At 39.7% G+C, this 27225-nt stretch overlaps 1 protein-coding gene across 1 annotated transcript; it reads left to right on the forward strand.

Annotated features, from left to right (window-relative positions):
• The first annotated feature begins 260 nt into the window (after positions 1-260).
• Positions 261-26319, forward strand: noazfp (nucleolar atypical zinc finger). The gene is made up of 9 exons (XM_043674142.2): positions 261-489; positions 2318-2337; positions 2622-2692; positions 6245-6324; positions 6855-6981; positions 18522-18626; positions 19461-19507; positions 19757-19874; positions 25840-26319. Exons 1-9 carry the CDS (start codon positions 370-372, stop codon positions 26127-26129), a joined length of 978 nt encoding a protein of 325 aa, XP_043530077.1. The 5' UTR covers positions 261-369; the 3' UTR covers positions 26130-26319.
• Positions 26320-27225: the final 906 nt, after the last annotated feature.

The following is a 27225-nucleotide window of genomic DNA, read 5'->3' on the forward strand; positions in this document are numbered from 1 at the left end:
TATCTGGATGGCCCTGATGAAGAGTAAACAGTGTCCACTGGGACACTTGACATCTTCAATGGCTGCTGGAGCCTGGGATGGGGAATAAATATAATAAGTAATATTATTGGTTAATGTATATAGATTCACTTCAGTTTCTTGTTTAAATACTTCATTTCTAGGTAAGGATCTCAGAAGGACGTTGAAGACAATGCACTTCCCAAAAGCCACAGAAAGAGGAGCCTAGTGACGCATTTTCAACGCACCGGAAATGTGGGTGTGCGGCGCCTTGTGATGTCGTCACAGAAACCCCCGTGGTGACAGGCGCAGCTTCCGGTATTTCTAGAGTTTAGGACACTTCGCTGGTTTAGTCTCCAGCGTTTCCCGAAGATGCCGAAAAAGAAGACTGGGGCCCGAAAAAAGGCGGAAAGTCGCAAAGAACGGGAGAAGTTAACGCGGGCGGCCAGGGACATCGTGGATGTGGCGAAACACCCCTGTAATGCCTCTATGGTGGGTAAAGGAGAGCAATCAGGGGACTGTCAACCTGCAGTGGTGACTCCATGAAACACGGCCCAAGCTTTAACGTCACAACAACATAAACAAACACCCTTCACAAACTCCATTCTCAAATTCCTCCTCTCCTGACATTTGCTCCGCCGGAAGGTTATGCACGAAAAAACTCATTCCCAGGCAATTGTGAAGTGCTAACTTTTACTTGACTCTGTGGCCTTTTGGGGGAGGGGTGATGATGAGGATTAATTTCATTCCATTCGATCTCCCTGTTTTAAGGTGATAACAGGAGTAATTGGCGTTGCACGCGAACAGTTACTTCATTGCAATGATCAGACTCCATAATTCCAATTGGGAATTAGGGAGCCTCTTGGTCTCAACATTAAGTTCAATAACTTTAGAGCCTGATTCCAGACTTCCATGTTTTTGCCCACTTCTCACCTGGTCCTGTTGTGACATAGATTGCTTTTTGGCATAATCACCCTTTCCTATGCACTCCCAGGTCCATTATCACATTATATATTGAATTCAGCACAGCTAACCCATTTTCTCTCTCTTATCACTTCAGCTTTTCTTCTGTCCTGACTGCTATCCATAATTTCCTTGTTTACCTACCTATGTCATATCTCTGTGGACTCCATCTCCTCCTATTTGCTCACCTCTGTCCCCCACCCCCCACCATGGTATAAATACCAGGTTTTCTGAGCTACTAACAATTCTGACAAGTCACTAGGCTCAATGTTAACTCTACTTTCTTACTACAGATGCTGCCAGACCTTCTGACTTTCTCAATTTTTCTATTTTTGTTTCTGATCTCCAGAATCAGCAGTTTTGTTTTACTATTCCTCAATTCCAATATCTTTCTGTCTCCCAGTTTGTGCCCTCTTTAAACTTGAGCTCATCAAAGTACTGCTGCCTAGTTTTTTTACTTAAGTCCTACTCACTCACTGCCCCTGTATTTTTTGACATACGTCAGCTTCTGTTTCAGCCTCCATGTTCTCAAACCTCTCCATGACCTTATCCCTCTCAAACTCTAATCTCCATGTCTGAGATTGTATGCCCCTCCAATTTTGCCCGCACACGTATTCCTAGTTTTCATCCCTGAACTATGATAGATGCTTTTTGAGGTGCTTCGGCCCTTAGCTCTGGATTTCTGCCCCAAATTAATAACTCTCCTTAAAACTGCTTTGACAGTACTTCTTGTCACATGCCAAGAGTGTGAAGTTTTAATTGTTAATGATGCTGTTTTGTGTCTTGAAATTTATAGGGCTTGAAAATATACATTTTCAAGTAAATGAGTTTAGGCATAACATTATTTTTACTTTATACAGACTGACAGCAAAGGACCAGGCCATATGAAACAGTTTACTGGTGCTTAGAAATAAATATGCTGGTTTTCTGTGGCCAGTTCTATGGTTTTAATCTTATTTAAGGAGTTTTTGATAGAACTATCATTTATATTGGCCTACAATCTCCTGAAACAGTGCAACAAATTTCATCATGTTTAATTCAGTGTTGAACATGTTTGTAAAATTTGAGAACTCTGGTTAGAGTTTTTAAAAAGTAAAAGAACATACTGAACATTAAACGAAACTCACCTGACAGAAAATGGTCTCAGACAAAAATTCCTTCTCAAGTTTATTGATGTGAGTGACATTTTACTGTCCATCCCTAGTTTTCCAGGCTTAATACAACATAGCTTGTCAGGCCAGTTAAGACTCAACCATCATTCATTCCCTTAAGAATCTTTTAAGAAGTTATTATTAAAATTTGTGACTGTCTTAATTATATTCTAATATAGTTCTCTCTTTTGTTCCAATCAAAACAGGAATGCGATAAATGCCAAAGGTAAGGTAGACCAAAGAATTACTCCTTTTATAATTTTTCAAAATTTATCAAGTTTAGTCAAAGACAATAATAGCCTAATACCATCATTATGTAAGGCTTCTATACATGTTTCATGCATATATGTTCAAATATTCTCAACTAAATTCTTTGAAATTTGACATTGGAATGCCTGTTTAGTTGTCCACATTTAGAATTCATATGTCAAGTGTATATTATAGTGTAATTGATGTTTATCACGTAATTTTGCATTTGTTTCCTATGTTCACTTTCCTGCCTTGGACAAGACGGCAAAAGAATCGAGCTTTTTGTTACTTCTGTAATTCAGTACAAAAGTTACCTATTTGTGCACAATGTGGTAAGTAGGTTTCTTGAATTCAAGTTATTGCTCAAATTTAAGTTTTTTTTTTTGTCTTGAAATAGCCAGAAATAAATGGGAACACCATTGAGTGCAGATACCTCAGAAAACTAAGTTACTCTTAAAAAACTTCATCTGCCTCATCTTTATTGGGAAGAGTGTGATAGATTTTAATGTTGAAGTTTGTGTGTTTGGCCCATGTTCAAAGATTTGTAGCTCGGGTGCTTGTTGTTGTGGTTGTGTTCGCCGAGCTGGGAATTTGTGCTGCAGACGTTTCGTCCCCTGTCTAGGTGACATCCTCAGTGCTTGGGAGCCTCCTGTGAAGCGCTTCTGTGGTGTTTCCTCCGGCATTTATAGTGGCCTGTCCCTGCCGCTTCCGGTTGTCAGTTCCAGCTGTCCGCTGTAGTGGCCGGTATATTGGGTCCAGGTCGATGTGTTTGTTGATGGAGTTTGTGGATGAGTGCCAAGCTTCTAGGAATTCCCTGGCTGTTCTTTGTTTCGCTTGCCCTATAATGGTAGTGTTGTCCCAGTCAAATTAATGTTGCTTGTCGTCTGCGTGTGTGGCTACTAGGGATAGCTGGTCGTGTCGTTTCGTGGCCAGTTGATGTTCGTGGATGCGGATCGTTGGCTGTCTTCCTGTTTGTCCTATATAGTGTTTTGTGCAGTCCTTGCATGGGATTTTGTACACTACGTTAGTTTTGCTCATGCTGGGTATCGGGTCCTTCGTTTTGGTGAGTTGTCTGGGAGTGGCTGTTGGTTTGTATGCTGTTATGAGTCCTAGTGGTCGTAGTAGTCTGGCTGTCAGTTCAGAAATGTTCTTGATGTATGGTAACGTGGCTAGTCCTTTGGGTTGTGGCATGTCCTCATTCTGTTGACAATGGAATGAGGACATGCCACAACCCAAAGAACTAGCATGAGCAAAACCAACGTAGTGTACAAAATCCCATGCAAGGACTGTACAAAACACTACATAGGACAAACAGGAAGACAGCTAACGATCCATATCCATGAACACCAACTAGCCACGAAAGAACATGACCAGCTATCCTTAGTAGCCACACACGTGGATGACAAGCAACATGAGTTCGACTGGGACAACATTACTATTATAGGACAAGCCAAACAGAGAACAGCCAGGGAATTCCTAGAGGCATGGCACTCATCCATAGATTCTATCAACAAACACATCGACCTGGACCCAATATACCGGCCACTGCAGCGGACAGCTGGAACTGACAACCGGAAATGGCAGAGACAAACCACTATAAATGCCGGAGGAAACATCACAGAAGCGCTTCACAGGAGGCTCCCAAGCACTGACGATGTCACCTAGACAGGGGACGAAATGTCTGCAACACAAATTTGGCCCATGCCATTTGTATCTGAAGCTATTTATGTAGGGGAACTGTACATGTGTGGAGTGCAGTTCGTAACGAAATAGTGGATCTGAGCACAATTACAACATGTTAAAAGACATTTGAATATGAAAGGCTTGGAGAGAAATGGACTTGGAGCAGGCAGGTGGGATAAGTTTAGTTTGGGATTATGTTCAGCATGGAGCTATAGGGAGAGGCTGAACAGGCTGGGGCTGTTTTCCCCGGAGCGTCTGAGGCTGAAGGGTGACCTTATAGAGGTTTATAAAATCATGAGGCGCATGGATAGGATAAGTAGACAAAGTCTTTTCCCTGGGGTCGGGGAGTCCAGAACTAGAGGGCATAGGTTTAGGATGAGAGGGGAAAGATATAAAAGAGACCTAAGGGGCAACTTTTTCACAGAGGGTAGTACGTGTATGGAATGAGCTGCCAGAGGAAGTGGTTGACGCTAGTACAATTGCAACATTTAAGAGGCATTTGGATGGGTATATAAATAGGAAGGGTTTGGAGGGATATGGGCCGAGTGCTGGCAGGTGGGACATCTTGTCGGCATGGATGAGTTGGACTGAAGGGTCTGTTTCCATGCTGTATGACTCTGTGGCCGTATTTTAAGCAGTAAGCATTAATTTAATCCTGATTGAACAAATTGTTTTTCGTAATGCTTTTCAAACCGTACTGTAAAAATGTTCATGATAGTATTTACAAAATTCTGTCGGGTTTATAATTTTAAAGACTCCATTTGCTGCAGCATTTGTGTAAATTTGAGTGAAATTTATCAATTTATTGAGCTAAATGTAAAATAGTTAAGTTAATTTTGTAATGTTTTGATATGTTTCATGGGTGACCACCTAACTTAGTTAAAAACACAGCATTAATGTGAAAGGCCATATGCTGGCCTTTTAAAGAACTGGGCATCAGTACATCCATTTGTGGTGATTTATGTCCAGGCTTTCTGCAGGCAAATTGTGAATGGATGACTTGGGAATACTACAGGCATTAGTTTTATTTAATAACTGACTATAAAATGTAATTTGGCACAATACATTGAGATATTCCTTTAATGACAATACTAAAGGATGACATCAAACTTGGAAGTTGATCAGATGCTGGGTTTGCACTCAGTTCCTGGAGTACATTGACATAATCAACTCCTAACCATGTTGATCTAGCATCAAGACTACTTTTCTGAGCTCAACTCACTGATTGTAAGGTCCTTGAATTCTTCAAAAGCAGTCACTTTCCAGTTGTTACTTGTGACTTGTCAGGCCTCATTTGAATTGGAATGTTGCATGAAGTCATGTAATTATAATTTCACTGGGAATCCATTCTGAAAAGTTGCTTGTTTGGATAAAAAATAGGCCTGAAAATAGAAACTCCAAGCGGATGTAACAGAACATAGTGTAAGCCTGTGAACAGTGAAGTCGGAACCCAACACCAGTGAGGGGGAAAATCAAGTGGTTGAGATGCTCCTTTATAAAAATGAGTAAGTGGGTGAAAATCTCTGCTGGAAATGAAAAATAGCAAAGATGATAAAATACAAAACAAGGAAATGGGAAAAAGGATAAAGAAAAGGCTTTTTTTTTTAGAATATAATTAGAGGCTCAGGTCTCTAAGAATATTAATAACTTGTACCCACTTGCTATCAGTTACGTGGAAGGCATTCACAAAATTAAATCTCTTGAGTACTCTGGCTTCACCCTATATAATGGACTAGGACATGTGACCTGTTCCAAGTCAGAATATTGGGAGCAACTACGGTATACAGTACTACAGAATATGACCCTGACCTAAAATGAAGCATTCAACAGAATTTTGAGTTCTGTCATTTTTAAACAGACTCTCTGGGGGTCAGCAAAATGGAGATTGCAGTATGAGCTCAAGTAGTGGTTCATGAGAGAGATATTGGAAAACGTGCTTCAATTCAGTCTCTGGGTTTGTAACTATACTTAATGAAGGAACAATGCTGGAGAATATTGCTAATGACAGTATTTAGCAAAATACTACAGATAGCTGAAATGTAAAACAAAAACAGAAAATCATGGAGATGCAGATCAGTTAGAATTTCAGGAGAGCAGACAGGCTTGTGTTTTGTATGCAAACTTTAAAAGATTTAAAGGTGCATTGTAATTTATTTACACACAATTTACAAAGAAACATTGCTTATGTTTCTGTCCTCTAGGAAAAACAAAATGTATGTTGAAGGGCTCAGACTGTGTGATTAAACATCCTGGTGTCTATAGTACTGGACTTGCCATGGTGGTGAGTATTCACTTTCTGCACCTGTGTAAATGGAGGAGTTTTCTTTTTAAGACCTTTTTGTGGCTGGGATTTGTCACTCACATGCAGTGCTTTTTTCTTCTTGTATTTTGATTTATCTTGGAACAGTAAAAACAGTAAAAGCTCATTTCACACAGGTTTTTCACCTGTTAGTTTTAACCATCTTGTTGTGATTGTCTTTTTGAATATACAATGAATGTGTTGAATGAGTCCAATATTAAATAATTGTAAAAAGATTCTGATTAAGTTGAAGACATTGTGAACAAAATTATTTGTGTCCAGCGTATTAATGCACAAATGCTGAATAAAAGCTTTGTCACATTCTGTAACTGTCTATGAAATTTGACTTATTGTGCCTGATGAGAACAATATTGAAAATTACAGTTTTTAAAAATGGATTTGTAAGTAAATCGATTAGTAAATACCAGATACATGAAACTAAAGCTTAAACTATTTCAAAATATATGTAGTCAGGAAGAAAATTTCTTGTTTTTATTTCTTGTCCTTTTTAGGGAGCAGTCTGCGACTTTTGTGAGGCCTGGGTATGTCATGGGAAAAAGTGTCTGAGCACACATGCCTGTAGCTGCCCTATTGCTGATGTTGAGTGTATTGAATGTGAGAGGGGTGTATGGGATCATGGTAAGGATCATGAATTGCCTGTTTTACAGGAAGGTTAAAGACTAATATTGAACAGCCAGCAATCACAACAAATGATATATTCATTCTTAATCGTGCAAGATGACTTTGCATTTTGCCTTGATGATTAATTTGTGACAGCATTAAGATTTAGTAATAAGCAATATAAAATGCATTCAATGTTATTTTTATAACTTTCATTAATAAAAAAATGATAAATTTTCATCTTAAATTTGTGAAAATTAAGTTAATACAAGTGTTTTGGAGTGACCGATTGAAACAGCTTTCTTCAAAGAACATACTTTTCTCAAATATGTAGCGTGAAAAGTTTCACCAAAATATGACCAGTGATATGTCTTGCAACTGACCTTTTTGCCCTCACTTCCTCTACTACATGGGAACATTGGACTTAAAAGTAGGTCATTTGACTCTTCAAACTAATTCAACCTTTTTTTCATAAGGCACGCCCGTCATTACCAGAGATGAGACCCTGAACTGTTTCTAATGTAATTATATCTTTTTTCAAAGAACTGACTCCAAAGCTGTGCACAGTTCTCCAGATGTACTGTAGGTGGTGTAGTAGTAAAGTTATTAGACTAATAATCCAGAATCTCAGACTAATGGTCTACGGGATATAGGTTCAGATGTTTCAAAGGTAGTGATATTTAAAATCAGTAAAAATCTGAAAAGAAAAGCTACCCTTATGGAAAACATGTAACCATTGATCGTCATAAAAAGCCATTTGGCTCACTAATATCCTTTAGAGAAGGAAATCTGTTATCCTTTCCTGATATGGCCTAAATGTGAAGCCCACAGCAATGTGAGTTGACTGTTAATTGTTCTTTGAAATGCCAAACCAGCCATCTGGTTCAAGAGCAATTAGAGCTGGACAGCAAATGACTTCAAGCACTGGTGATGGAAATGCGTGTTACCACTTGCTTGGCACAGTGCTGCCTCAAGGTGATGGTGTACAGTTGTCCCATTTTCTGTTCTTCTACTGAGCCTATTGTAACCTCTGTGTGCTTTGACCGATATGAAATTCAAGTAAAATCTTTCAGCTATGAAAATTTACCTTTCTTTCAGATAATTCTGAAGCAGCAACTTGAAGTAAGACCTCTAGACCCACCCAACTTTCTTAATCTCCTTCCAAGCTTTTTAGCCTTTAATTTGCAGCCATTGCAAAATTTAATGTGTCCTGTGTTCCTGATTCTACTTTTGACATCATCATTCCCCTCCCCCAGCCCCTCTACACTTGCCTCCATTTCATCTGCTGACCAATGCTTTCAGCTGAAGCAGAAGTAAATTGGGCATCCAGCCCTCCTCTTGACCTGCTTTTTTGCTTAATTTACCTTTCCTTCTGAGCTTTCCTGCTTCCAATTATTTACCCCATAAATCCTTAGGATATTTTGGTCTATATTGCTTGCAATTCTTCCATTGCAATGAGGGCATAGACAGCATGATAGAAAGCAGCAGTTTCACTTAGTCAAAGGGTCAGTAACAAGGGCATAATTTTAAGTAAAAGGTAGGAGGCTTAGAGAGAATTTGAGGAAAAACATTTTCACCCAGATGATGGTAGGGCTCTGGAATGCACTGCTGGGGAGGGTAGTTGAGGTGGGAAACCTCAATCTTTAAAAAGTAGTTGGGTGAACACTTGAAGTGTCGTAACATTCAAGGCTATGGGCCTAGTGTGGAAACATGGAACGAGTGTAGGTAGTAGTGTATGTCTGGCAGTTCAATCTCAATGGGCCCAAAGGCCTCTTGCATACTGTGAACCTATGATTGTGCCATTCACATCTGAGATTTTTTTGGTTCACCGTGCAGTACGTCAGAAATCTGTGGAAAAACCTGTTTTTTTTTTGTTGGTGTTCCTTAAAGTCACACAGCAACCCAAAAGTCTCCAAGCCACATTGCATCTAGGTTTCCCTTTTTAAGTTACCGTGCAAAAAATTAAAGGGGTCCCTGCACTTAATTTAGATGCACTCTGAGAAAAAAAAGTTAGCTGGAGTTGTAATTCAAGTACAGATATGTATACTTGTGAAATTAATTCTTCATAAATGAGCATTATAAACAACATTTTAAAGTTGTTTTCATTGTACATATGGAGCATTTTTAAGTTAGATCTTCTGTAACATTTTACATGTAATGCTTGTTTGATTTGATTTGAATAATACTTCTGGCAAAATACTTTTATCACTCCTGGTGGTGAACTCACAGCACCACATATTGGCTGTATTAGCAATCTTCAACAGGATAACATTTCAATACAAACAGCAATACATTACATTATGAAACCATGATTACAATTAATGTAGATTTCTCATTTACCAAGATTTTACAGCTGATATATTCTTAAAGCTCATTTAGAAAATTTAAGTTTGAAGCAAAATTCTAGCTGTTTCTAAATATTGCAATAAACTCAATAAAATATAAACCATTACAACTCGTCATCAGGCACTCACCCTGAATGGTGGGAGTATAACAGAGAATAATTAACTAACCACTATTTATGATTTCTTTCTCTAACCTATCTTTTACCTTCCCTTCTATAATACTAATCCGATAAAACTCCCATTAAGATTTACAAAACAACATTTGTTATCTCAAACCCAGGCAGCTGTCGGTTGTCTTGTCTTCTGATCTTCCTGTGTCTTCTTTTCTCCTGGTTAGGAATTTCTGTGTCACAGGTTACTGATTGAAAAGGTACTTTTAAGAGAGATGTTTTTTCGAGCAATCAGGTACATGCTAGGATTGGCAATTCTCTCAACTGTTCAATTTTCCCCCGGCCTTATACCCCAGAGCATTGGATTGTATCACTGGCTTTTACGATTGTCAATATACTCAATTCAAACTTGATTGGAAATTGGTATTTTTTTCAGGGTATAATTTAAACTGATTGGCCGAATACAAATTTGTTTTTGTATCCAGGCCACTCAGCGAATGTAAATTCTCCAGCACTCCGTGTACTTGCCAAGTCCTTCACTCTCTTAAAGGTACACCCATATCTTCATAACATTCTCAATGAGCTGAATGGCCTCTATCTACAAAGTTGGGATTCTATGATTCTAACTGGTTTAACCATCCACTGCTATATTTGACAGGACCATATACAACACTTTCAGGTCTAATCTGCTAAAACTGTTCACTATTCCATGATCACTGTAAAATGCAGTGATAATCTCTGGCTTCTATAGTCTGCAGCCATGTCTCTAATGGCCATCAGATATTACTTATTCATTTCTATTTGCACTTCAATTTATCCATTTTGCTTTGAATGCTACATGCATTCAGATATGGAGTGTTTTGTTTTATCCTTTTGCTCTCTTTTAAAAAATCTAGTGTCATCTGTTGATTGACTCTTGGGTTGTACTCTCTATCCTGTCATGGTCTATTTATCATTCAGAGTTTTATACCTTTTTGATATTGGGCCTTGACTTTGCTCTTTGATTTATCTACGTTTCCCAAATTTGATCCCTTGCCCACACTATTCAGTTTAAAGTTCTCTCTACTTCCTTAGTTATGCAGTTGGCAAGAACGCTGCTCCTAGCATTGTTCAGGTGGAGACTGTTCCACGAACCAAAACCTACATTCCCCATGCCAGTCTTTGAGTTAAGATTAGAGTGGTGCTGGAAAAGCACTGCAAGTCAGGCAGCATCCGAGGAGCAGGAAAATCGACGTTTCGGGCAAAAGCCCTTCATCAGGAATGCATGCATCTCTCTAACCTGATTTGCATTATGACAACTTGAACATAGCTGAGGTAATGCAGAGTTTATGACTTTTGAGGTTTTGTATCTTAATTTGGCACCTAGCTCCTCATACTGACTATTCTGAACCACCTTTATCTTGCCTGTGTCATTGGTACCTACCTGGATTCACGTCACCAGATCCTTCTGCTCCCACTCCAAATTCTTCTCCAGTCCTAAGTAGACTTCCTAATCCTTGGCACCAGGTAACCATCTGGACTTGTGCTCCTTGCTGCAGAAGTTGGTATTAATCCCATCATTATCCTGTAACATACAACTATGTTCCTCATACTTTGCTATTCCTGTGAATGCTTTCTGAATTCCATGGTCATAGTCATACGGAAAGAAACTGTTTTGACCCAATTTATCCACGCCGACCAGGCTTCCTAAACTGAGCTCGTCCCATTTGCCTGCATTTTTAGATGTTGTAATTGCACTCGCCTCTACCATTTCCTCAAGGCAGCTCTTTCCATGTATGCATTACCTTCTGTATAAAAAAAAGTTGCTCCTCAGGTCTTTTCTAAATCCTTGTCCTCTCACCTTAAACTTATGCTCTCTAATTTTGGACTCACCTTGACATTGGCTACTCACCTTATCTATGCTGTTCATGATTTTATAAACCTCTGAGGTCACCCCTCAGCCTCCTACGCTCCGTGGGGAAAAAAAAAAGTCCCAGCCTATTCAGCTTCTACTTGTAACTCAAACTGTCCAGTCTAAGTAACATCCTTGTAAATCTCTGCACCCTTTCCAGTTTAATAACATTCCTCCTTAGTGCAGGGCGACCAGAATTTTACACAGAATTCCAAATGTGGCTTAGCAATGTCTTGTACAGTCGTAACATGACATTCCCAAAACGTACTCCCTGCTCTGACTGATGAAGGCAAGCGTGCCATATGTCGTCTTCACCACACTCTACCTGTGGTGCTACTTTCAAGGAACTATGTACCTGCATCCCTATGTGTCTCTGTTCGGCAGCACTCCCCAGGTCCTTACATTAACAGTGTAAGTCCTGACGTGGTTTGTCCTTGCAAAATGCAACACCTCGCATTTATCTAAATTAAACTCTAATACCAATCTTTGTGGCACAGTGCTGGTCACAGGCCTCCAGTCTGATTTGGGACGTGATCTATATGGATGTCAGTAAGACTTTGGACAGGGTTCCTCATGATAGACTGTTTAGCAAAGTTAGATCACATGGAATAGATGGAGAACTAGCTATTTGGATACAGATCTGGCTCTCGGGTAGAAGACTGAGTGGTGGTGGAGGGTTGCTTTTCAGACTGGGGGCCTGTAACCAGCAGTGTGCCACAAGGATCGATGCTAGTTCCATTGCTTTTTGTCATTTATCCAAATGATTTATATATGAATGTAGGAGGTAGGATTAGTAAGTTTGCAGATGAGACCAAAATTGGAGTAGACAGTGAAGAAGGTTACCCCAGATGCAATCTGATCTTGATTAGATGGGCCAATGGGCCGAGGAGTGGCAGATGGAGTTTAATTTAGATAAATGTGAGGTGCTGCATTTTGGAAAGGCAAATTGGGGCAGGACTTATACACTTAATGGTAAGGTCCTGGAGAGTGACTTTGGAGTACAGGTTTATAGTCCCTTGAAAGTGGAGTTGCAGGTAGATAAGGTAGTGAAGAAGGCATTTGGTATGCTTGCCTTTATTGGTCAGTGCATTGAATGAAGGAGTTGTTGTGGCTGTACAGGACATTGGTTAGACCACTGTTGGAATACTGTGTTCAATTCTGGTCTCCTGCTATAGGAAGGATGTTATGAAACTTGAAAGGGTTCAGAAAAGATTTACAAGGATGTTGCCAGGGTTGGAAGGTTTGAGCTACAGGGAGAGGCTGAATCAGCTGTGATATGTTCCCTGGCATATTGGAGGCTGAGGGGTGAACTTTATAGAGGTTTATAAAATCTAGGGGTATGGATAGGGTAAATAGACAAGGTCGTTTCTCCAGGGTGGGGGAGTCCAAAACTAGAGGGCACAGGTTTAAGGTGAGTGGAGAAAGAGTTAAAAGGGATCTAGCAGGTAACATTTTCATGCAGAGGGTGGTGCATATATGGAATGAGCTCCCAAACGAAGTGGTGGAGGCTGGTACAATTACAACCTTTAAAAGGCACCTGGATGGGTATATGAATAGGAAGGGTTTAAAGGCATATGGGCCGAGTGCTGGCAAATAGGATTAGATTAATTTAGAATATCTGGTTGGCATAGATGAGTTAGACCGAAGAGTTTGTTTCTGTTCTGTAGTTCTCTGACTATCTATGACTCTAATAACCTTCTATCACCACTGTCAAACCAATTTTGTATCCAGTTGGCTGGATAACATTGATCTAACCTTACTAACCAGTCCACCACCTTGTCGAAGGCCCTGCTAAAGTCCACATAGATAGCATCTACCACTCTGTCTTCATCTATCTTCTTGGCCACCTCTTCAGGAAAAAACTCAATCAAGTTTGTCAGACATGATTTCTCATGCACAATGAGGAGAAAGTGAGGTCTGCAGATGCTGGAGATCAAAGTTGAAACTTTATTGCTGGAACAGCACAGCAGGTCAGGCAGCATCAAGGGAACAGGAGATTCGACGTTTCGGGCACAGGCCCTTCTTCAGGAATCATTCCTGAAGAAGGGCCTGTGCCCGAAACGTCGAATCTCCTGTTCCCTGGATGCTGCCTGACCTGCTGTGCTGTTCCAGCAATAAAGTTTCAACTTCTCATGCACAATCCCTATGTTGACTATCCCTAATGCATTCTTGCCTTTCCAAGTGCTTGTAGATCCTGTCTCTCAAAATTGCCTCTAACAACTTTCCGACTACTGATGTCACACTCACTGGTCTGTAGCTCCCTGGCTTTCCCTTGCAGCCTTTCTTAAATAATGGTACCACATTAGCCACCCTACAGTCTTCCTGCACTTCACCTGTGGCTATCAATGATACAAATATCTCTGCTAGGGGCCCAGCAATTTCTTCCCTAGCTTCCCACAATATCCTGGGATACACTTGATCAGGTCCCAGGGATTTATCTGCCTTTTTGTGTTTTTAAGACCTCTAGCACCTCTGCTGTAATGTGGACTCTCTTTTTCAAGATATCAGTATTTGTTGTGGTTGTGGGTATGTTTGTTGAACTGGGAAGTTGATTTGCAGACGTTTCGATCCCTGTCTTAGTGCTTTGGAGCCCCTGTGCTATACTCTGTCTTCTGGAATTTATTGGTTCCATTCCAGCTGCTTCCAGTTGCCAGTTCCGGTTGTTCGTTGTAGTGGTCGATATATTGGGTCTAGGTCTATGTGCTTATTGATAGACTCCGTGGATGAGTGCCATGCTTCTAGAAACTCTGGCTGTCCTCTGTTTAGCTTGTCCTATGATCGTTGTGTTGACCCGGTTGAAATTGTGGTCCCTGTCATCTGTGTGTATGGCTACTAGGGACAGCTGATTTTCGTGTTTCGTGGCTAATTGGTGTTTGTGGATGTGAATGGTTAGTTGCCTGCCTGTTTGCCCTATATAATGTTTCATGTAATCTTTGCATGGAATCTTGTAAATTACGTTAGTCTTGCACATGATGGATAAATGGGTCTTTTGTCCTTGTAAGTTGTTGTCTGTCTGAGTGTGACTGTCGGTTTATGGGCTGCCACAAATCCCAGTGATCAGAAATCTGGCTGTCAGTTCCGAGACTGCTTTTTATAAGGTAGCGTGGCTAGTGAGTGAGTTAGGTCGTGGCATGTCTTTGTCACGTTGTTTGTCTGTTAGGCATCTACAGATGAAGTTGTGGGGATATCTGTTCTTAACGAAGACTCTGTGGAGGTGTTCTTCTTCCCTTGGTAGGTCAGGAGTGCTGCAGTGTGTTGTAGCCCTTTTGAACAGGATCCTTCATCTGCAAATGCTTTACAGACCAACAACGTGACGAGGACGTGCCACAACCTAACTCACTCACTAGCCATGCTACCTTATATAAAAAAAATCTCAACTGACAGCCAGACTTCTCTGACCTTTGGGATTTATGATTAGCCCATAAAGCGACAGCCATGCTCAGATAACAACCCACCAGGACAAAAGACCCGTTACCCATCATGTGCAAGACTAATGTAATTTACAAGATTCCATGCAAAGACTGCTCGAAACATTATATAAGGCAAACAGGCAGACAACTAATTATTCACATCCACAAACACCAATAGCCACGACCAGCTGTCCCTAGTAGCTGTACACACAGATGACAGAGACCACAACTTTGACTGGAAGAACACAACGATCATAGGACAAGCTAAACAAGACAGCCAGTGAATTCTTAGAAGCATGGAAATCATCCACAGACTCTATCAACAAGCACATTGACCTAAACCCAATATACCGGCCACTACAACGAGCAACTGGAAGCAGCAGAAACAGAACAAATAAATTCCAGAAAACACAGTGCAGCAGGACTTCACCGGAGGCTCCAAAGCACTGAAGATTTCACTTAGATAGGAGACAAAGTGTCTGTAAATCAACTTCCCAGCTTGGTGCACATACCCACAACCATGACAACTGGCATCTGAGTTAAAATTCTTTACACAGACCTTGAATATCAGTATTTATTTCGCCAGGCTTCCCAGCTTCCATGTCTTTACCCATAGTAAATTCTGACATGAAATACTCATTTTGGATCTCGCCCATCTCCTGTGGTTTCACAAGCAGACTGTCTCATTGATCCTAAAGAGGCCCTATTGTCTTCCTAGTTATTCTCTTCTCCTTAATATACTTGTAGAATCTCTTTGCATTCTCTTTTACCCTATCATCCAAAGCTGTCTCTTGTCCCCCTTTTGCTCTCCTGATTTCCCTCTTAAGAGTACTCTTATACCCCTATATTACTCAAGTAATTCACTTGATCCCAACTGCCTATACCTGACATATGTCTTTTTTTTGACCGGAGCCTCAATATCTGTAGTCATCCAGTGTTCCCTACACCTGCTGGCCTTGCCCATCATGTGAACAGGACCATGTTGTCCCTGACATGTACCACCCTCTGTGTGAAAAAGTTGCCCCTTAGATCTCTTTTATATCTTTCCCCTCTTGCCCTCTAGTTCTGGACTCCCTGACCCCAAGGAGCTTCCAGAGGAAGTGGTGGAGGCTGGTACAATTGCAACATTTAAGAGGCATTTGTTATAGGTATATGAATAGGAAGGGTTTGGAGGGATATGGGCCGAATGCTGGCAGGTAGGACTAGACTGGGTTGGGATATCTGGTCAGCATGGACAGGTTGGACCGAAGGATCTGTTTCCACGCTGTACATCTCTATGACCTCTCATTATATTGCTTTTGAAAATCTTCTACTTGCCAAACCGTCCTTTGCCTGTGAACAGCCTCCCCCAAGCAACTTTTTGAAAGTACTTGTCTTATGCCATCAAAATTGGCCTTGCCCCAATTTAGAATATTAATTTGTGGACCAGGCCTATCCTTTTCCATAACCATTTTAAAACTTATAGTTACGTTCACTGGTCCCAAAGTGCTCCCCACTAACACTTCAGTCACTTGCCTTGCCTTATTTCTCAAGAGGAAGTTGAATTTTGCCCCTTTTCTAGTCGGGCCATCTGCATATTGATTGAGGAAGTTTTCTTGAACACACTTAACAAATTCCTCCTCCAAGCCCTTAACACAATGGCGGTCTCAGCCTATGTTTAGAAAGCTAAAATCCCCTACTATTATAACTCTATTATTCTTACAAGCTATCTGCAATCTCCCTACATGTTTGCTGCTCAATTTCTCACTGACTGTTGGGGGCCCTGTCATACAATTCCATTGAAGTGATCATCGCCTTCTTATTTCTCAATTCCACCATTGGACAATCCCCCCAGGAATATCCTCTCTAAGTTACTGCCTTGACGTTTTCCCTAATCAAATGGTAAGTTAACTCATTCATCCGACAGCCTTTGCTTCCTTCCAGATGATCTGCAATAATCTCAGACTTGGTTGGATGGTTGTAAAGGCTGATGTTCCTTTCTTCTGGTTTCCCTTACTTGAAGTGACACACTCCTGTGCTTGAACACTGATGAAATCAGATACACCAACCCTAAGACATGTGACTGCCTCCTGTTACAAAGAATCCAGGAAACTTTTCCTTTCCTTGATTTTTTTTTTATTTTCATACACGTTTCATGGCATGTAAAAGCAGCCCTTCAGGCCATTGTGTTTGTGCAGGTCATCAAGTAATCCCTAATTCTAATCCCATTTTTTCAGCACCCTTCTATGCTGTGGGATTTCAAGTGTTCACCTAAATAGTTCTTAAATTAGTTGTGGAGTTCCCTCATCTACTATTTGCCTGACAGTGATTTCCAGATGCCCTCAACAGTCGACGAAAAACATTTTCCTCAAATCTCCTCTAAGTGTCTTGTTCCTTACTTTAAAAATGTGACCCCTGGTTATAGGTCACCTAACAGGAAAAGATTCTGACTTTCTGCACTGTCAGTGCCCCTTGGGACCTTGTATACCTCCACCAGATTCCCCCCACCCAACCCTGGCCTCAACCTGCTTTTAAAATTCTCAATCTTGTTGTCAAATCAGTCTGGGCTTTGTTGCCTCCCTATCTCTAATCCTGTCCAGTCCTGCCATGCGCAAAGGTATGTTCTTTTCTAATTCTGATTTCTAGTGCATTCCCAATTATGATTGTTTTGTCATTGATGACCAGGCTTTCAGCATCTTAATTTGAATTTTTAAAATTTCATTCTTGTTTTTAAACTCCTGTAAGATCTTTCTCCTCCCCACCTCTGTAAAATCTTTCAACCCACAATTCACAAGATATCTAGACTAATTCAGATATCTTGAGCAGCCCAACTTTAATTGCTCCAGGCCCTGCCTGCACTAGCCCAGGCCCTAAGCCCTGCAATACTCTCCCTATACCTCTTACTTTGCTTTCTTCTTTTAAGACACTCCTAAAAACCTTCCTCTTTGACCAACCATTTGTCCAATAATGAGGTTAGTGTGTTTTGAATTACCAACGCCAGTATTATACCATTAGTTATGTTGATTTGGTATATTAGTACTGAGTATATTTTTCTATTTTATGTTCATACATTCTATCATGCATGTCCATCCAAATTGTCACTTGTCTCAGTAAATTTATGCTGGCATCCAGTTAACTGGAATAAAATGGATGGTTTTGGTTTCTTTTTAACAAATATATTCATTAACTTAAGAAGGTCAGAAATAGTATTATGTGGATTATACTAATTGCTCAGTACATCAACATGCTGGTTGACATTGTACTGAGTCATATGAACTAAAAGGTCTGGTGCAATAATTCTTAAGTTAATGGTGACCACTTTAGCAAAGTACCACTACCTCCAAGGCAATTCAATTGTCAATGCAACGTATTACATAAGGTTACAATTCAATAACAGAAGACACTGCAGTACAGCTGGACCTTAATCCTTTCCTATTCCTAAATTCATAAGTGGTTTGCCGGATTTAATCAAGAGCAAAAGCCCTGGCTGATTTTTCATCATGAAGGCTAGTTAAATTATATTAATAAACAGCTGATAGGATCACTCTCTTTTTAAACTGTATTTAAGTTTTCCAAAAAGAAAAACAAAATTTAAAACATCCAGATGGTTCGTATCTTGACCTTTGTTTCTCAACTTCAATTTTTGTCATCGTACTCCTAGTGCAAAGCTGAAATGGTATCAGTTTACTTCCTTGAAATTGTCTCTAACCATTTTCAAAAACATCGCCACTCATTGCCTGCTTAAATATTGCAGTATTAATGAGGAATTGTCACACCGGGAAACTTCCTGCGTCTCTGGGCTATTATTTATGTTATGTTACAGGAGGGAGGGTGTTCCGATGTTCTTTCTGTCACAACTTCCTGTGTGAAGATGATCAGTTTGAGCACCAAGCCAGCTGCCAAGTCCTGGATGCTGAAACTTACAAATGTAAGTCATTTTTGATGTATTTATTGTATAAACACCTATTAAAGTTTTAAATGTAATTATGAATTAGTTGCCTTCCTTAAAATTGCTTTTTGTTATTGGCGCTTTAATAGCATGTTTGAGCACCAAGTATACAGTGTTGTGATATTGTTGGGACCAGGGTTGAAATCCAACCAGAGTTGGTGAATTGGATGAAAATGTCACCTATGCCTGCAGGTCTCCAACTAATTTCAAGACATCCCATACCTATGGGGTATTTCTACAAAACAAACTGCAACCTAAATGGACAGCCCCACTAAAAATCACTGCAACTAATTTGTGATGGAAAGATAGACTGAATGCCTTCTTTTGATAAAACTGGCCTTTGATTAATATATAATATAAATTTAAATATAATGTTTGGGGAGACAGCTATTGTAAGTCATGAGAATCTTACATAGATCCTTTAGGGGATGCTTTCTTTTAAAAAAAACTTTGGGTTAGAATGGGTTTTATCAAGTCAAAATTAACACACTTTTTCAGGATCTATGCTCTACATTCAGTTGGAGATATTGCAAGATGGGAAGTCTTTACATTTATATATTAATGGCTCTGGGAAATATTTCTCTCGCGTTGCTCTTTGATCTAGGAGCTCTTCCATTTCCTTTCCTTGATACCTTGCTATGATGGCCATAGTCCTCTTTTTTTTTAAAAAAAACAAAACATAATCGGGAGAGGCACATTTCTTTGAAATTATTAATGCGAGAACACATCAAGAACTTGGTCAATTACTGGATGAGTCGAGTATTTGTTCATTACTGCACTTTTACCTTACAAATTAATTTGATTTCTTTCCAGGCATCTCCTGTAATCGCCTGGGACAGCACTCTTGTCTACGTTGTAAGGTGAAGCTACTTGGCTTTCAACAGATTTTTGTTTTCTTTATTCAGTTGATGAGATTTCAACTCACTAGTTTTTAGTAATTAAATTTGCCATTTGGTAACTTAACTGGATGCACTAATTTTCTTTTATACGAATGGCAATTTCAACTGAAATATATATATTAATTTCAATGCTATATCATCACTAGTGACTTCAGTTGAACAATAATTTCTATACATATGTCTTGTCCCTGTACCTTTCCCTTCCTGCAGGCCTGTTATTGCGATGATCATGTTCGTAGCAAAGTCTTCAAACAAGAAAAGGGGAAAGTGCCACCTTGTCCTAAATGTGGTCATGAAACACAAGAGACAAAGGATCTATGCATGTCCAGTAAGTTCAATCATTGCATGATATGACTTATACAAATATGTTCAAATTGGCCATTATTGTGAGATGAGACTACAGTTCTGCTATAACATGTGTTCCTTCAACATGAATTGGCTTTAACGCAATTGAAGAATTTAAATAGTTATTTGTAGAATGTGAACATTCCTTGCCTGTACTGGCTATAACACGATTCTGGCCCCATTAGTTTAAATGGCATGGCTATTGCGTGATTTCGTCAACGTGAGATTGCTTGAAAATGAAACTATCACATTATAACAAAACCGACTGTATTGCGCTAACCTGTATTTACCTCTGGCAGTAAAGTTCTGAGAAGGAAGGTTTTGCTTCTTTACTGTTTACAGGCAAACAGTTAACAGTGTAGCTCAAAAAGTCATGGATGATTTTTGACAAAGCTTAGTAATTAAAATATAGCCTAAATAACAGTCATTTGGACTGTGAGATAGGAGAGAATTAAGCCTTTCGGCCCATTGAATCTGCTCCACCACCTCTTGCCCTCTGTCAGTCAGCCAATCCTCTATCCCAGCCAGTACCTTACCCCGAACACCATGGGTTCTTTATGTAGGAGTCTTCAGTGCAGCACCTTGTTAAAGGCCTTTTGGAAATCAAAATAGATCTTATCCAATGGCTGTCCTTCATGTAAATTGATCATTACTTCCTTAAAGAACTCTAACAAATTTGTCAGGCATGATCTCCCCATGATGAAGCCATGCTGACTCTGTCCTATTTTACCATGAACTTTTCTGCAATCTCATTCTTAATGATGGACTCTAAAATCTTAGCAACAACTGATGTCAGGCAAGTCGACTTATATTTTTCAATTTTCTGCCTCACTTCCATTTTAAGTTGGGGTGTTACATTAGCCATTTTCTAATCTTGAGAGCTCCCTGACTCCATTGATTCCTGAAAGAAAGATATTCCACCAATGCCTTTACAATATTCTCAACTATCTCCTTCAGAACTCTGAGGTGTAGTCTAATTTATCCACCTTCAGACCTTTCAGCTTCCCCAGCACTTTCTGCTTAGTAATGGTCTCTACAGTCACCTCTGTCCCCTGATTCTCTAAGTTCTGGTATGCTATTCATGTCTTCCACTGAAAAGCACCCATTTGATTTATCCACCATTTCTTTCTTCCCCATTACTACTTCTCCAACTTTATTTTCGAACAGAGCATTGTCCATGTTTGCCTCTCTCTCTTATATTTTATGTATCTAAAAAAACTTTAGTTTTGGTGAAGATACAGATCTGGATCCTAGAATTCTTTACAGGATTTGTTAAGTTTGAAAAAAAGGTAATTTATTGTTTTTTCAGTATACTTGGTTGTTTGTTTTAGTATGTATGGATTGTCTGAGTTGTTGTGGTGGAATTGATCAGAGCTGTCAAGATGCCAGCATACTTTTCAGAGCAGGATGTTGGATGTGGAATTGGCCTGAAGCTTCCTTTGTATGACTGATTTCAATAATAGGATTTAATTTTTTTAGTCTTGTGGTTATAGAGCATAAACAAAACTGGGAAAATGATATAGGGAGTGCTGTGAAAATGTAATAACATTTTAAATTAAGTGTAGCAGTCTTATGCATTCGACTAAGTGCGGCCTTCAGTGTCAGATATTGGATTGGTTGATCTAAGTGATTGATTGGATTTTGAATAAAAATAGAAGATCTTTTAATCTTTAAGGACAGTTAGGACCATAAGATCTAAGAGCGGAAGTTAGTCATTCAACCCATTGGGTCTGTTCTGCAATTCAGTTAGATCGTGGCTGATCTGGTAATCCTCAACTTCATCTTCCTGCCCTTTTTCCCATATCCCTTCATTCCTTTACTGATTAAAAATATGCCTGTCTCAGCCTTGAATATACTTAATGACCCATCCTGGACAGCCCTCTGCAATAAAGTATTCCATGGAATCAGTACCATCTGAGAGGAAGAAAAAAAATTTTTCTCATCTGTCTTAATGATGTCGAGGTGCCAGTGTTGGACTGCGGTGGACAAAATCAGCAGTCACATGACTCCAGGTTATCATCCAACAGGTTTGTTTGAAGTCTTAACCTGATGAAGGAACAGCGCTCTGAAAGATTGTGATTTCAAATAAACCTGTTGTCACATAACCTGATGTGTGACTTCAACCTTGGTCTTAAATGTGTGCTGAATTATTCTGTGATTATGCATTCTGATCCTAGACCTTCCCACAACAGGGAATAGCCTTTCCTCATCTACTGTCAATTCCCCTAAAAGAACGTGGGGGATGGTTCAATAAAGTTGTCTCCTTCTAAATTCCGACAAGTACTGGCTCAGCATCTCCATAAGATAGTCCCTTCAGATCAGGTAACAACCTAGTGAACCTCCAACATCACTATGTCTCTCCTTAGATAAGGGGCTCTAAATTGTTCACAGTATTCCAGCTGAGGTCAGGTTAGTCCCTTTATACCTCCAGTTATATTCCACTTAATTTCCCTATTACCTGCTAAATTTGATTTTTTGTTTGTTGTTTTGTAGATAAAGACTCCCAAATCCCTTTGTTCCATAGCTTTCTGTAGTCTTTGTCCATTTAAATAATATTCAGCGTTTCTAATCCTGCCAAAGTACCTAACCTCCAGATTTTCCCACATTATATTCCATTTGCAAATATTTGACCACTTGCTTAAATTCTCCATATCCCTATACTTTGCTACAATATGACTGTAAGATAATATTTACTGCCATAAGGTTGTTTAAATCAGTGGTCACCTACATGCACCATCTAGTTCAAAATAGTCATCACTGTTTGTAAATTTTTGCAAGGCTTTTCCCCGACCTGTGTCTCAAGCCTTTAATAGCAGAGCCTTCAGCCATGGAGTTTCTCAATCTGAATGTTTTTGCCTTGTTCATTTATTACCCGCCAATGGGAACCTCCTGAAAACTGTAGACTGTACCTTCCCCCAACTCTTCCCCATGCTTGGCATTTAGTTCCCTCGAACTGCATCTTTTGGATGGTTCCCTACAATGATTGCTTCTGTGAACAGTTAAGAACAGAATATAAAACATTGTAAAAAGTAATTTGTTCTAAGTAAAAGCAATGTATTTAAGGATATGGAAGAAATGTATACAATGCATTGTCATTCTGATGATACTGACTTGGAACAATATATTTTTATTTTTGAGGCCAAAAGTTTAAATTCCACTGTACAATTTTGAGCCCAAAGATCAAGGCTGGTATCCACTGCAGTACTGAGTGAATTTTACATTATCCAAGATGTCATCTTCATGCAAGGTGTTAAATGAGGCCATGCACGCCCTCTTAATTGGTGTGAAGGAATAGGGGTAGGATTGGAGAGTCATCTTGCCGCTCACCCTTCGGTCCAACTCGTCCATACCAACCAGACATCCCAATCAGACTTAGTCCCTTTTACCAGCCTTAGGCCCAGATCCCTCTGAAGCCTTCATATTCCTATACCAATTCAGATGCCTTTTAAATGTTGTAATTGTACTTGTCTCCACCAGCATGCCTCTAGTAGCTCATTCGAGATACTGACAACTGTCTACATGAAAAAGTTATTCCTCAGTTCCCTTCTTAAAATCTTTCCCCTCTCACCTTAAACCTATGCCCACCAGTTTTGGTTTCCTGGGAAAAAGACCTTGGCTATTCTCCCTATCCATGCCCCTCATGATTTTATAAACCTCTAGAAGGTTACCCTTCAGCCTCTGACAATTCAGGGAAAACAGCCCCACCCTATTCAGTCTCTCCCTATAGCTCAAATCATCCAGTCCCAGCAAAACTCTTAAATCTTTTCTGCGCCCTCTCAAGTTTAACATGCACTTAAAAGGCAACCAGAATTGCACACGGTATTCCGAAAGTGGCCTCACCAATGTCTTGCACAGCCACAACATGGCATTCCGACTCCTGTACTCAGTGTTATAAAAATAAAGTTAAGATTTATCCCCAGTGACCTGGCTAATATTTCTCACTTGATATACATCACCAAAACGGATTATCTTGTGGCTGTTGGTTTGCTGGTGGGTTGTCATGTAAATGTTTTTGTCGCCATGCTAGGTAACATCATCAGTGTGACTTTGGGGAAGTGTTGTTGTTTTACTCTGCTTGATATTTATATGATCTGTAAGGTGGGTAGTGTCATTTCTGACTTTTCTCTGCGGTGGTTTGTCAATGGGGTCTATTTCTACATACTTGCTGATGGCATTCTGGGTTGAAAATCAGGCCTTTAAGAATTCCCTTGCATGTCACTGGTTAGCTTGTCCTCTGACAGTTATGTTGTCCCAGTCAAATTGATGGCCCTGCTTGTCTGCATGTATAGAGATGAGAGAGAATTGGTCATGCCGTTTTGCTGCTAGTTGGTGTTCACGTATCTGAATTGCTAGTTTTCTTCCGGTCTATCCGATGTACTGTTTATGGCAGTTGTCACATGGGAATTTGTATATTATGTTGGTCCTGAGTGTTGTGGGTATGGGGTCTTTCATCCCTGTGAGTAGTGAGCATAGTGTGGCTGCAGGTTGGTGTGCTACCGTGATTTCTAATGGTATTGGAAGTCTGGTTGTCTTTTCTGGTATGTTCTTGATATCGGATAGGGAACCAGTGTATTAGGGCATACAGTGACCTCTTGGCATTGTCTGTCCAATAGGCATCAGTGAGCGAAGCTATTGGAGTATCTGTTGTTTGTGAAGACCTTGTTGGTGTCCGTCCTTGGTTTTTTTTTGCATAGTTCTGGTGTGTTGCAGTGCATTATAGCTCATGTAAATAGTGTCCTGACACAGCTTTGTTTGTGGACGTTGGGGGTAATTGCTGTTGTAATTAAGGATTTGGTCCATGTAGATTGCCTTTCTATATAATTGGATTTTATAAACCACCGAAGGAATTCACTGTTGGTCACTCGTTCCACCACGACTTCTAGGAAAGGGAGTTGATTGTTGTTCTCCTCTTCGCTGATGAATTTGACATCCACTTATCGGATCCATAGCCTTGGTTAGATCAGGAGAAGGGCTGTGCATTCCAGTCTTTGCATGACTGCTTCTGCTGTGAGTTCTGAGATGGGTGATCCCTAGGTATAGATTTGTTGATTATAATTGGCCATTAAAGATGAAGCGAGCAGTGAGGCGTAAGTCTAGTAGTTTAAGCATATTGTCTTTGCTACAATTCTTCATAGGTTATCTTGTCTTTATCATGTAATTGTGGGAGCTAGCTATCTGTATTTTGAGTGCCACCACAACAGTGACTGCATTTCTTATGTCATTTTGTTACGTGTAAAAGTCTTTTTTTTGGGATGTACAGAGATCTTAAAAAGTGCTGTAGGAAAGTAAAACTTTTTTTTTAATCAATGCTTCTATAAAATTCTAATATGAATAGTCAGGGTAGTAGATATAGGATGCAAGTTCCTGATGGCAGTGGAGTCACAGTCTAAGGACATAGGATAAACCATTTAGGACTGAGATGAGCAATTTCTTCACCTAGAAAGTGATAAGCCTGTGCAAATTGCTACCACAGAAAGCAGTTGAGGCCAAATCATTGAATGATTTCAAGAAGTTAGATAAACCACTTTGACCCCTTCAGCTCCAAGGATATTTTGTTGGGGGTGGAGACTGGGAATAGGTTATTGAATTGGATAATCTGCCATGATCATGATGAATGGCAGAGCAGGCTCAATGGGTTGAGTGGCCTACTCTTGATCCTATTTTCTATGTTACGACTGACACAGAATTTATTTCTATCCATGTATATAGCACCACTTTCAACTGTAGGACATGCCATCCAGATAATGAAGTATGTTTGTAGTGTAACCACTATTACAAAGTAGGAATTAAATAATTCTTTTTGGGTATTTGGATGTAAGTGTCAAACTTAAAAATCAAATAGTTCATGTAGTGTGGCCTTCAAATTTCATGAACTGGATTTTAACTCTCTGTCAGTGAATGGGTTACAACAAAAATTGTGTATCAAATGAATTATATTTGTGTTTCAGCTCGCTCATTGAAGTTTGGAAGACAGTCTGGTGTTGAAGATGATAGTGCTTCTGGTTATAATGATTACTGGAAAAATTTGGCGTCTGGAGGAGGTGAAACATATACTGTTGACGAAGATGATGAGTATGGTGAAGATGACGAGGAGTATGATGACGAGGAGGATGATGACACAGAGGATAAAGCAGAAAAAGAGCCTGATGATGATGATAAAGGTTATAGGGACACATTTGCTGCTCTAAATCTGGGGAGAACCTATGCGAGTGGATATGCACACTATGAAGAATCGTAAGGATGTATCATAATGGGACATTCACTGTGGATGGTGTTATTTCATATTTCAAAATGTACCTTGAGTGATATGTTAACATAAGATGGATGATAATTGCACCTTGCAGTGCAAATTTGTTCATTAGTTTTAAAGTTACATTCTCAATGAAAAGTTCTTCAGACTCTTAAAATAAACACCATTTATTAATTCACCTGTGTTCTCATGTATAAAACGTGTCAGTTTTAATATCACAGGTATTTGATATTTATGTATGCATTTTATTTTTTGCTCATTTGTTTTAACCTTTACTGCCTCAAGTATTCAAATTATACATGGTCATCGCCATTGATGTTATTCCCTATTTAGTTTATGAAGTGAACTGACTAAATAATTAAATCAATTTGGTGTTTTTGGTTATAATTTGGAAGTAAAATGGAATGAATTTAATTCCTTCTTGGGACTTGAGTATCTCTAGCAAGCCCAGTTTCCCATGGTCAGCCAAGGCAGTCAGGCTCAGCTGGCTGTCTAGCACTTTTCTATTCATTCACAGGTTAAGGGTGTTGCTGACACACCAGCTGATATTGCCCATCCCGAATTGCCAGAGGACAGTCAACCACATTGCTGTGGGTCTGGTGTCACATGTAGGTCAGACCAGGTAAGGATAGCAGTTTCCTTCCCTAAAGGACATTAATGAAGCAGATGGTTTTTTTTCTTCCTTACAATCAATTTCATGGTCATTATTAGACTCTCAATTCCAGATTTTTATTAAATTCATATTCCTCCATCTGCTATGGCAGGATTTGAACTTTAGTCTCCAGAATACACCACGTGGGTTGTCTAGATTAATAAACTAGCAATAATACCACTAGGCCACTGCCTACCCTTATGGTGGGATTAGTGTTAAGAGAGCTGGTTGCCATACTGAGAAAGGAAAACTTTTCTCCCAAGGAGAAAAGTCTACTATCCTAGACGGAAATCTCCATGCTTCTGTGGCTCTGTATAGTTTCATAGGGAGGTGATCATGATGTTTTGAAAGGTATCAATGCTGATCCCCAAAGTCATGAATGGTAGCCATATGAGGTTTGACCACAGTTTCTCTGTGAAATAGGAGAAATAG

The sequence above is a fragment of the Chiloscyllium plagiosum genome, unplaced genomic scaffold (assembly GCF_037043375.1).
Source record: "Chiloscyllium plagiosum isolate Xiang-an unplaced genomic scaffold, Cpla_swu_hap1 HiC_scaffold_36, whole genome shotgun sequence".
Taxonomy (NCBI): domain Eukaryota; kingdom Metazoa; phylum Chordata; class Chondrichthyes; order Orectolobiformes; family Hemiscylliidae; genus Chiloscyllium; species Chiloscyllium plagiosum.